The following is a 12,147-nucleotide window of genomic DNA, read 5'->3' as shown; positions in this document are numbered from 1 at the left end:
AAGAGTGAGAGTCCAAGTCACATTTTGGGGTCCAAGTCAGAAGGTGAAGTCCCAATCAAGCTGAGATTGGGGCAGGAAGAAGTCATGGCAGCTACAGAGACTTCATGCTGTTCCCTGGACATTCCTGGAATGCCCCTTAGATTTATATAGGGTGGGGAGCCAATCAGGAGTCATGGGGGTGCCATCTGTCAGACCCATGAAGGTGGGACTTCCCATGATCTGTGTCCACAGCAGGTCATGGGCAGTGGCTGGCAGGATACTACTACCAGTTTGTAGCAGGGTTCTCATCTACTGTGGCCTTTCCCAACAATCTGCTCAAGAACAGCAGCTTGAGAAAGATCCATTGGATGGAAACCTGTGAGAACGTCTTTCAGCCACAAAAGGCTCACCTCTGTAGGGAGCCCATTTTATACAGCCTGGACTTCACCAAGAAATTCCTCCTACACACTGCTGCTTCTGAAGCTGGATGGGGGCTGTCTTCTCCCAAGTGGTTGATGGTGAGGAAAATCCCATTCTGAGTTACAAATTGTTCCCAAGAGAGGCCTACTCCATTATAGAAAAAGAGGACTTAACTGTGAAATGGGCCATGGAGGCACTCCAGCATTACCTTCTTGGCAATTAATTCACCCTGGTCGTGGATCATACACCCCTACGATGACTCCATGCCATGAAGGACATCAATCCCCAACTCATGGTGATATCGCTCTCTCCAGACCTTCTCCTTCTGTGTCTGTGGCATAGGACTGGGTTGCTCACTGAAATGTAGACTTTTTCTCTCAGTAGTGGGGAGCTGCAGGGCAAAGCAGTGCCCTAAGTAATATCCTTTGTAGGTGGGTGGGTGATGGGGCAAATAGGCTTGGCAATGAGAAGGTAAATGAAAGCGAGTGGAACCACCTCACTGAACTTCAGCAAATGTTGGGCATGGGGAGGAGGGACTGGAAATGTTGCTCGGAAAGCAGAGAGGAAGTTTTTTGGACAGAGTGATGGCTTGAAAGAGGCTTGGAACTGTGAACAACGAAAATACCTCCTATTGTTTGATTCCTACTGTTTTCAGAGTAACAGAACTTTGTGTAGATTCTTTGTAAACTAACAAGATTGCATCAAAGAAATACTTTACTCCATATCAGTTTCTCCTAATGGAAACAACCCACAAGACCCCGAATACCTAATTGCATCAAAAAGAAGTAACAATACTTACAGAAGGGAGGCTTTGCATGTGCATTATAGATCCTGGGGCATTTTGTGTTTTTTCTGGTACAAATTTACATCCAGCTTCATACAGCTTTGTCTGTTGATCATATTCACATTCTCTTGGCGTCGTGCAGCTGTTTCCTGTGCAGCTTTGGAATATATATTTACCCGTGACATCAGCCGAACATCTGAAGGAAGGTGAGATAGGAAGAGGCTTATCTAACAAGCCACATATAATCAAATAATAATCTGTTATTTATTATTTGAATTGTGGTAGGCCCAAAACCTCCAAACACAATTGGCATTAGTTAGACACCATGGGCAGTGGGTGAACCATGGACTTGGGGAGGCTAGATCCCCGGCTGCCACATCACTTCTGGCTGGAGCCCAGAGGCCTCCCCCCATTCCTGGAGCACCGAGTTGGCAGGCAGCACAGCCCAGCTTCCAGCTCCCAGCCCCCAGCCCCAGAGCAGCAGGCAGTTGAGCGGGCAGGCAGCTGAGCGTGGCCCCCACCACAGTGGGCGGGCAGCATGTCCCACCCCCACTGGATCGCCGGGTGGGTGGCACGAGCACCGGCTCAAGCCGCCCGGAGTCCCTGGCTGCAGGCCGGCCCCCACTAGCCCCAGCCTGGGGCAAGGACCCTGGAGCCCTCCCAAGAGTGGGAGGTCCGGAGGCTCCCACCCAAGGTGGAGGCAGACGCAGCCCCTGCTCGTGTCACAGGCCCCCCACCCAGGGCAGGTGGAGGGACCCAGGCTCCCCACAGCTGCCCGTGTAGCTCTCCCTGACCCAGCTCCGGCCAGGGTGCGGGGCCTCAGAGCCATGGCCTGGCCATTATAAGGGACGGGTGGGCAGCTGTGGGCAGGTGGAGGGTCCGTGGCTTATCTTATCATGGCCAGGCTGCAACTCTGGGTCCCTCACGCCTCCTCCCCCGTGGCTGGAGCCGGGTTGGGGAGGGCTGTGCGGGCAGCTGTAGGGAGCTGGTGCGGAGTCACAGACCTTCCTCTTGCTCTGGGCAGCTGGACAGTGGGAACATGGTTTGGGGGCTGCTCTTGGCCCCCCCATTCCCTACCCGCACCCTAGGCAGGTGGAGGGTCTGCCATGCCTCCCCACAGCTGCCCGGGCTCCCCAGCTGGACTTCATGCTGGTCTTCCCAGGGGGTGGGACTTGAGGAGGGAAAGGGGTGGGATCTGGCTAGGCCCATCCACTTTCAAAAAGTGGGAGGGTTATGGCCCCCGGGTCCCTCCTGGTTCTGGCGCCACTGGCCTTAGGCCTCGGCCACACGAGAAGGAAAAGCCAGAGCAGAGCGTGGCCAGAAGCAGGAGGGAATCTAGGGGAGGAGTGTGGGTGGGGCCACGCAGGCAGTTCGGGTAAGCTTAGTTTCCCCTGCCTTTGATACCTGCCGCCCATATTAGACACCATCTCTGCTCCAAAGACTTTACAATCTAATTTACAAGTGGTCACAATAATAATATACTGGTAGTCTTTTTTTTTTTCTCTCCAGAGGCATCCTCAAGAAATTATTTATAGGTTGTGTGTGAAACATCATCTATGTGAAGAATAACAAGGCAAGTGCCTCCACTACTCCATCAATATGCCTCAATCCAGACATGAAGGACCCTCTCCTGAGGTGAACTGGTACTAGCTTCTCCATGCCCATTCAATCACTGTCTCTGGGACAGAGTTGTAGGGCTAGAGCTCAGCCAACACTCTGATCACCAAGGTACTAGCTATTCCCCCTGGAGTGGACTTAACTGGGAGACGGGTGCTCAATGGCTTAATTAGACACAGGGCTGATGTGCTAATGAGAGCAATCAACCCATCAGCTGGGAGCAGTTAAGAGGCAGGAAGGAAGTGCAAGAGGGAGGCTGCCAGGAGATACAGGGGCTCACCATGAGGAGATCTTTCCCTCTGCCACCCCAGAGGGTGGGCTATGGGGAAGTTTATGTACACTCGTACGTTGCTGCCCAAGGCTGTACTGAGGAACTGGTGGAGGGGACCTAATAAATAACACACTCATGCTTATAAACCTGGAACGTGTCCAGCCGGTTTGCGGTGTTTGAAAGGGCAGAGCAGGGAGCCCTGTCACAGTTTCCTTCAGTGGTGACTGCCAATTAGAGTGCCAATTGCAGTACAGAAGTTTGGTGATATTGATACTTGTCCATTAGGAATTGGACTGAAAACACCAATTCATTTCACAGTGGTTAACAAGTGACTGGCAGATGGTAATGAGTTTTAGGCATGACCAAACTGGTTCCAGTTCAGATCAGTGCCTGAGAGATGAAAAGTTCTGTATCTCATTTCAAACCCACTGAGATCCAGTCTCACTCTGTTTTTTGTTTCTCATTGACAGAGTTGAACATTTAAAAAAAACGCACTTAAATATGCAGAATCTAGAGAACATTATCATAAGATAGCAATAGCGCTAAAACAGGGCAATAATGAGATGTGTACTTTGACCATGTCCCTTTTTAATATTTCAGTAACACTAAACATGAACTAGTAAGAATGTTTTGGAAATTCCACGATCTCTCCCCCACCCCTGAGGAACTTGAGAAAACATTCTTATTTACTAGATGCTAACTGCTAGTTGATAAAGCCAGGGTAAATCAGAATGTAGAGAATAGGAACTAAAATCTGTAAGAGCATCTAAATTAAAAACTCATTTAGTGGTAAAAATGTGACACATTACAAAATGATAGTGAAGATTCAATGAGACTGATCTGTAGACAGCAATATTGTTAAACATTATTGTATAAGCTTTTTTTTTAATCCTATGAACAACAACTTGCCAAAACTCTTTGTGTGGGGCTCAAAGTACAGACTAAACACAGATAACCAGTATTTGAAAAGTATCATTGAGAGATTTAAAATTTCATCAGCTGAAGACAAAATTTAAAACATTGGTACCTAGTTGCTTCAACAGTTTCTTTTCCAGAGTTTACCGACAAATAGAAAGGTGCATCATTATTGTATTCATCAAATACTCCCCAACGAAGATGGGCCCATTCATGGACAAAAACTTTAGCTGTGGAAAAGCAGGAGCATATGTGAATTCTAAATATAACACTTGAAAGTTTACTTTATATTTCCATACATAATTTAAACAAATTTAGGCCCAATTCTACAACCGTCTCTGCTTGTACTTACCCATGTGCCCACAGAAGACTCACTGTGGAATCTGGCTTGAAACCCAAATAGATCACTGTGTTCAGATTAACCCTCCCAGAACATTAACAGACCTAAAGTAAAGATCCGTTTCCATACAGTAGCTTCTGACTATTCCAGGTATCAAGCAAGGTTTCTCATGTTACCCATGTCTTTTAAAATCATCATTCTTGGCTCTTATATAACACAAAGAAATAAGTGTATATTAGAAAATCATAGAGAAGTTAGTTTAACTTCAGTTCAGGGTAAAACTAAGGATTACGTAGATAGTTGAAGGCGGATAAAGTGTAAAAGGTTAGACAACCAGAATACTTTTGCAGAAAACCAAACTATCTCACCAAGACAATCTACCCCCTTTCTTGCAGGTGTTGGTAAAGCCATTGACATGGAGACTGTATATAATGTTGTCTAACTAAAGCTTTCAACTAAAGATGGGCCATGGAAGCAGAGCTCAGATCAGATTAAGTTTAAGGAAGAATTCAAGATTTGAGTTCAATGCTTCACCCGGCTAGAATTTGGGTTTGTATTTGACTTAACTAGAATCCAATGAATTATTCTAAGGAGATTTTTATCCCAAACTGCCAGAAATCTGATGAGAGACTGTTCTTGTGAGATTTCTACCATTTTAGGCCAAAAAATCTCTACATTTTCGATCCAAGCTAATGCAGATTCGTCTTGGATTTGAATCCAAATAACCTTGCACATTTACCAGGATTCAGATTTGAGAGACTGGTTTTGACCTAGCTCTATTATAAAAGAAACACATAAATGATTGATTCTAACCTGTGTATGGTACAGAGATAAATAAATTGGACACTATATTGGTTAAATGGGCGTAGGAGAAAGTCATTGTTAATGACAGCAGGTTACACTGCACAAAACTGAAAGGTCTCTATTGGGGCTTTTTTGTTTGCTTAATAATGGCCTTGCATCGGCAATGCCCATGCAGTCAAAAAATATGCTGATGAAATCAAAATGGGAATATTGTTCATTCCTTGTGAATGTACACTTACAAAAGTGTAGTTGGGCAAATGTGACTTTCAGAAGTTCCAAGAAAAACCTTCGTGTCCTCAGAGCAGGATCAGCTCATGAGAGTTTGGTCTATTCTAGAATCCTCTGTTCACCAGGTTACAGCCACCTCAACTCTCAAATTAGTTTACTGCACTGTAATGTTAGGATATAGATTATTTCCAAGTCAAAGCAATGATGTATGAGGAAAAACAACCTTCATTTACTGTAAAATTATTAACCAGAATTTTCAAGAGACTGGTAATTTTAGGTGCCTCCATTTCTTAGTGTTCAACTTAAGACTCATCCAGGGAGCCTGATGTTCCACACTGTGTGAAAAAACAGGTTCTTTTAAAGTTTTGCTGGCTGGGCAACCAAAAACTGAGGCATCTCAAATTACTAGTAACTTTGGAACATCTTGCCCATTGCATATTTATAACCACAAAAGAAGAAAATTAAGGTCCAACAGATGGTGCTACCTCGTGATCCATAGATGTTATGCAAACTATCATTTAACAGGAAGTTGGGAGTGAAGTGAATGTATCGTCCCTTTTCCTCACATCCTCCATATTGCAGCGTGTAGGGATCATCTACGTACTTCAAGTAAGGATTAGCCACAATAACATCTGCCTGAAAATAAAATAGCCCTTGTTTAAAGAGCAGCAGGAAATGGAGGGTGGCAGATGATTCTGTTGAATGGGCTCATCCTGCAGCTTTTACTCACTGAACACTCACATTGATTGTTTCCCTGGGTAAGGACTGCAGGACTGGGCACTAGGGGGCAATACAAATTCTAAAAAGAGCAATTTATATTCCCTCGTTAGAAAAACGTAGGGCTTGTCTACCTGGTGGGGCAACACGCAATACTGGGTGGGGGGTTTCTAAAGTGCAGCACCACGTTAAAGTGCATCAGGGAACATTTAGTACACAGCAGCAGGGTCTACAAGGATCAATTAATGAGCAACATTTAATGTGTTTTAGAAATCATCCCTTCACAGTGCGCATTACTCCACCCTGTAGAAAGACCCTATGTCATAAGTGTATGAACACAACAAATACTTTTGGTTTGTAATGTGCACTCTAAGTCTTACCTTATCATATGACTCTGTTTTTACACTTAAACACTCAGCGTTTGTGCACCAGTGCCGAGGAATTATAATTTTTACAGCCTTGAAAAAAAATCTCTGTTTTGTAGCATTGAACAAGTAAGTAGAAGCCTCTTTGACCATGTCCTGGTAGGGAAAGAAAAGAAAAGTTTTATGAATTAAAAATTGAATGGTAGAGGCCATGAGTAGTTTAGCCTTGCCAGGAAAGAAAAATACATAAAGTAACACTCAGTATGTGAAGACCTAGAAAGAAACCAACCTTGGCCAAGGGAAAGGCTGGGACAGATTATTTCCCACATGGAGCAAGGAGAGACCAAATTGTAACTCTGAGAGACTCTGGAGTGCTCCTAGGACAGTGCAAACATACACTGTCCCTTTCTCAGGGCTTATGATAAAAACCACAATCTATCCCTTAAAATAAAACCTGAAAGAGATCCTTCCAAATATGAAATTTCCTCAAAAAAGTTACATGAGCCTGAGGTGAAGAATGGTTCGGTCCTGGACCAGTCCTTTTGCTTAATCTGTAAAGAGTACTGTGGTGCTTGATGAATCAAATAAAATGATAAATAGTAAGTAATAACCCATGATTTCCTTTTTCTTCTCCCTGGGATCCTTCTATTAGGTTCTAGTTTCTTCCTGCCTCTACAGTGGGCACTACTTTGACACTATTTTCCTGTTCCCCTCCTCCTTGCTCCTTCCCCACCTCTCCTGAGTAGTTTGGGGCCACTAGTTAATGGCTATGCCCACCTCAGTTTATTGTTCTCTTTACAGCAAATGCTCAATGACCAAATCATGGAGCAAAGATCTACATGGTGACTTTGAGAACTTAAAGAATAACTAAAAACAGAAATATCACTGTATATATATGTATACATACACCAAGGCTTTTAAAATGTTATAGTTATAAGAAGCAGATGGGATCTTTAAAGGGGAGAAGGCAAAAACGCCGCATTTGTTGAGAATACAGCAGTTAGCATATGCTTTTCAACACACACACACACCATGCACCCAGTCCTGCCAGTTGATGTTCATAGTTACCAGTCCAGAGTCTGGATCAATGTAGTGGCCAGCCAGCTTGGTCACAGAGGGGAGCCGGGCTCTGTCAGTCGGGATCTGATACTCTTGGAGTGTGGCAAGATGAACCCAAAGTCCCCTGGCAAAGCACCCTGTTCTTATAGTCCTTGTTCTCTGTTGAAGTCTATGGATTTTGCTGTGTCAGTTTATGACCTGTTACTCCTTAATCAGCAGCATCTTTTGATGTAAACATTCCAATACACCTCCAAGAGGGTCATCCTGTCCCGGTATTGATTTAATCAATTGTCCTTAGGAGCGCTAGCCTCCACCTCAGAGTCGTCAATATGCCCTTCCTTCATTATGGATGTGCATTGATGGTTCTCTGGTGTCATTAAATCTCTTCCCTCCTTCTTCCTTGACCATCTGGCTATAACAATGGCCTTCATACCTTATCTTTTCCTCATGCATACATTCCTCATTCACACAAACAATCTTTTACAGAGACCTTCAAAGGTATACAACAGTTTTTATGTTGAGCAAGAAAAGGCAGTCTGCCAGATGCATTTCTACCAATGTCCCAGAGGGTCATTCCTTTCTGCTATTCAAAAAGGGTGGCTGGCAGGATGAAATCAAATCATACATTAATTCTCATAGTACAATTATAAAATCCTGCTCCTACATAAGAACACAGTGAATATGTGCAAGGACCGGGAGAAGAAGGGATAAAACAAATGGCAAACATTGTAATGGAGGTGCAGTAATTGGCAATTAATATCCATGTTCTGGATATTCTCTAGTCTAAGGTACTCATGGTTTGGAAAGAAGTAATTAAGAAGGAGGTGATACATAGAATCAGCCTGATGCTGAGCCATAATATTCCCTGTTAAACTTCAAGAGATGAGTACACTCATTTCATTAACAGCAGCACTTGAGTAAAAATTCAAGCTAAGAACAAATTTAGTAACCATAGAATTGATCTAGTTCCCATGAAAATAAAATAAAAATCACAACCCTTGACGTTAATGGGGGCTGGAACTGGTCTTTTAAGATTACTGCTAATCTAGAGGTAGAGATAACTTGGAAGTCTGAATATCACTGAATGACAAATATACAAATGTTCTTACCTGTATGTTTCTAATGATATTGTGATCTTCTGGTAACTCAGGCTTAATTGCAATAACAATATCCTCATAGCCACCATTTTTCAGCTGTACCATAGAACCTCTCACCACAGGTAGCAGAAATAAAAGAACCAAGCTCTTGAACACCCTCATTGTCCCGTTCCCCACAATTTTGTTATAATAATGATGGCACAGCTGTGCTATTTATACAATTGCTTATTTACACAGAAGCAGGGCCGTCCTTAGCCATAGGGAGCACTCCTCTCTACACCCTCCCCTCCAGCAGGGGTTGGTTGGGTAAAGCTGCTTGGGAGGGCTTGCTGGCTGCATGCTGAGGAAGTGAAACTGAAAGTGACTCACTTCCTGGACAGCCAGTCAAAGCAACAGGGGCTGGATTGGAATGTTCACACACTGCTGGCTGGGCTGGGGATAGGGTGACCAGATAGCATGTGTGAAAAATCAGGACAGGGGATTGGGGCAGGGTGACCAGATGTCCTGATTTTATAGGGCCAGTCCCAATTTTTGGGTCTTTTTCTTATATTGGCTCCTATTGCCCCCTGCCCCCATCCTGATTATTCACACTTGCTGTCTGGTCACCCTAGGTGCGGGGTAATTGGTGCCTATTTAAGACAAAGCCACAAATATTGGGACTGGCCCTATAAAATCAGGACATCTGGTCACCCTAGCTGGGGAGGGCGTCTTTTTCCCGGGATGGTAGCGATTCATCTCATCTGGAGGGAGATGTGCAGGGCAGGATGAGCTGCTGTGGCTCTGTGGGTGCCCTGTCCCTGAGATCAGATGCTGTGCTAACCTCACCATGGTCCGTGGTGCTGGTGGTGGTACCCAGTAGCGTGTGATTGGACCTGAGAATTTGCTGCTGCTGTTGCCACTTCTCACCCCAGGAGGTGGATTTTGGGGTCCTGCAGCTTTCCATCTAGCTCCTCCTCTACTGCAGCTGTTGGACCAGCAGGCTGGGGGTGAGCCAAGCATGAAAGCAGTACTGTGTGTTGTCACTTAGATTGATATTTAACAACTTTATGTGCCAAAAATCCTTGCTAACAATCCTGAATCCAATTTCAATATTTTTTTTAAAAAAAAATCAATATCTTAGCCAAAAACAGAAAATTAAGTTGTTGACAATTATTTGTGACAAGTTTGGTTTGGGGCAGGGAGTGGGCCAGTTTTCAATAGAGGAACAAAAAATGTTGACTGGCTTTCCTATAGCCCTGTTACTGCTAAATAGAGCCCTCCAACAACTGTAATATGCTCATCTCCTTACTAGTGTATAGAGCAGGGGTAGGCAACCTATGGCATGCTTGCCAACGGCAGAACTTGAGCTGATTTTCAAAGACACTCACACTGCCCGGGTCCTGGCCAGGGGGCTCTGCTTTTTAATTTAATTTTAAATGAAGCTTCTTAAACATTTTAAAAACCTCATTTATTTTACATACAACAATAGTTTAGTTATATATTATAGACTTATAGAAAGAGATCTCCAAAAATGTTAAAATGTATTACTGGCATGTGAAACCCTAAATTAGAGTGAATAAATGCAGACTCAGCACACCACTTCTGAAAGGTTGCCAACCCCTAGTATAGCGTGACCATATGTTGTACTAAGATTCTTTTGCTTTTTTTCCCAGGGAGTCAGTATAACATTTGCTGGCCCAGAGGTTGGGCAGCCAATGTCTTACGTTTTCACAATGTTTTGTCCAACTTCCATAAAGTAAATACATGGTTAATATGAGTTAAAAAGGCCAGGGACACTTCCTTGTGAAGAATCTGTGCAGCAGATCATGCTAGCGCTGTGAAAATGTCAGTTTTTTGATGGAACTTTAGAGGCAGTGACTTATCATGTATTTCTGGGAGTGCCCAAAATGTGCTGCTATTGCTAATGTCTTTCCAAACAAAGATAAGGCACAATAGGATTTCTTTAACATTTCTATGCTAGTTGAGATGATTCTGTGCTGACTTCATTTTGGTCACTTTGTGCTTTACCTAGGAATAAAACTAGGGTTATGTTTTCCCACTGCTTGGAAACCCAGCTTATTAAACAGGATAATACCATTGACCTATTTGCAGTAAAAGGTTGATATAGAGTTGTAACTAACATTAAGACTGATGCCCACTATACATTTAAAACTAAAAAGTGGTTTTGTAAAAATGACATGGGTTTCCAACTCTGTTTCTCAATCAGGGTGGAGCGCCTTGTGAGGTCTCTTCACACTAGCTCAAGGTCACAGGCTCACGGCTATTCTATATTAGTTATTTTAAATAATATTTCTGATAATCTGACAATAATTTTAACAGTTATTTCTTAAAAAAAACACCCTTATAAGTTATGTCCTATCAAAAACAACTTTCTGGGTCACAAAAAAGAAAACAGAAAGATGAAATAGGATTAGCTATACAAACACAGAAGGGTTCTATACTTAAGTTTACATATCATGAAAACAACAAAGTTGATCAAGATCATCAAGTAACTGCCAAAGAAAATTTTTATGCAGACGAAGCTCAAGAAATGCAACAGCACACAGAACAATCATTTGAAACAGATGCAGACACAAAACAAGAAATTACAACAGTTGAAACTACTAGCATGGGATATAGATGACATTGGCACAGCCGCAATCTTTAAACAATGAATTACGTGCCATTATACTTCAGAAAGGCCCTGTGAGAATAAAAGGTCTTGAATATCCTAAAGACATTAGAGGTAGGAAATTCACAGAAAACAATTACTACAAAAGACTTTCTAACGGTCAAATTGTCAACAGATGGTGGCTTGTGTACTCTAAATGCAAGATGCTGTATTTTCTTTCCCATGCAAGATTTCCAATAGCTGCAATTTTAAGATAGCAACCATGGGTATTAATGATTGGAAAAATCTTAATCACACATTCCCGCAACATGAAAAGGCACAACACCACATTGAAAATATGCACAAATGTTGTGAGCGGAGTGTAAGGTTAAAAAATCAGACAACTCTTGATGTCCAGAATCAAAGATTGCTGGAGTCAGAGAATCAGCATTGGTGTCGTGTTCTTGAACGTCTATTATCTATTGTTGAATATCTATCAACAAACAATCTTGCTTTTAGAGGAAGTGTTGAGAAATTATTCCAGCCCAAAAATACTGAGAAACTTTGACAGTGAGGTGTAGCTCACGAAAGCTCATGCTAAAATAAATTTGTTAGTCTTTAAGGTGCCACAAGTACTCCTGTTCATCTCCGAAGAGTAACTGAAAATGAAATACATGACCACTATTTGGGACCAAAAATTCAAAATGAACTGATCATGCTAAAGAGTGATAAAGTGAAAGACAAAATTGTTTTATTGATTACTTTGGCAAAATATTTTGCCATAATTCTAGATTGCACTCCAGACATAAGTCATCAAGAACAGATGTCATTAGTAGTGAGATTTGTCGACATTAGTGATTCAGCACAGATTACAGTTAAGGAATCATTTATCACATTTTTAGAAGTAGAGGACATTGCAGGTTTTGGACTTCTTCAAGCTCTCCTTGATGAACTAAAATGA

The 12,147-nt window shown here is 42.8% G+C and overlaps 1 protein-coding gene across 1 annotated transcript in view; it reads right to left on the bottom strand.

Moving 5' to 3' along the window:
• The window catches only part of LOC123376059 (calcium-activated chloride channel regulator 1-like), a 54,565-nt gene extending 45,651 nt beyond the window's left edge, over positions 1-8,914 (bottom strand). The window contains exons 1-5 of the mRNA XM_045027713.1: positions 8,609-8,914; positions 6,456-6,596; positions 5,844-5,994; positions 4,099-4,216; positions 1,199-1,379 (exon numbers count right to left, since the gene is read on the bottom strand). Coding sequence (XP_044883648.1) covers positions 1,199-1,379; positions 4,099-4,216; positions 5,844-5,994; positions 6,456-6,596; positions 8,609-8,758 — 741 coding nt within the window. The 5' untranslated portion in view covers positions 8,759-8,914. The remainder of the gene's footprint in view (positions 1-1,198; positions 1,380-4,098; positions 4,217-5,843; positions 5,995-6,455; positions 6,597-8,608) is intronic.
• Positions 8,915-12,147: the final 3,233 nt, after the last annotated feature.

This window comes from Mauremys mutica, chromosome 8 (genome assembly GCF_020497125.1).
Source record: "Mauremys mutica isolate MM-2020 ecotype Southern chromosome 8, ASM2049712v1, whole genome shotgun sequence".
Classification (NCBI taxonomy): Eukaryota; Metazoa; Chordata; order Testudines; family Geoemydidae; genus Mauremys; species Mauremys mutica.
This window is presented reverse-complemented; position numbering and strand designations above follow the sequence as displayed.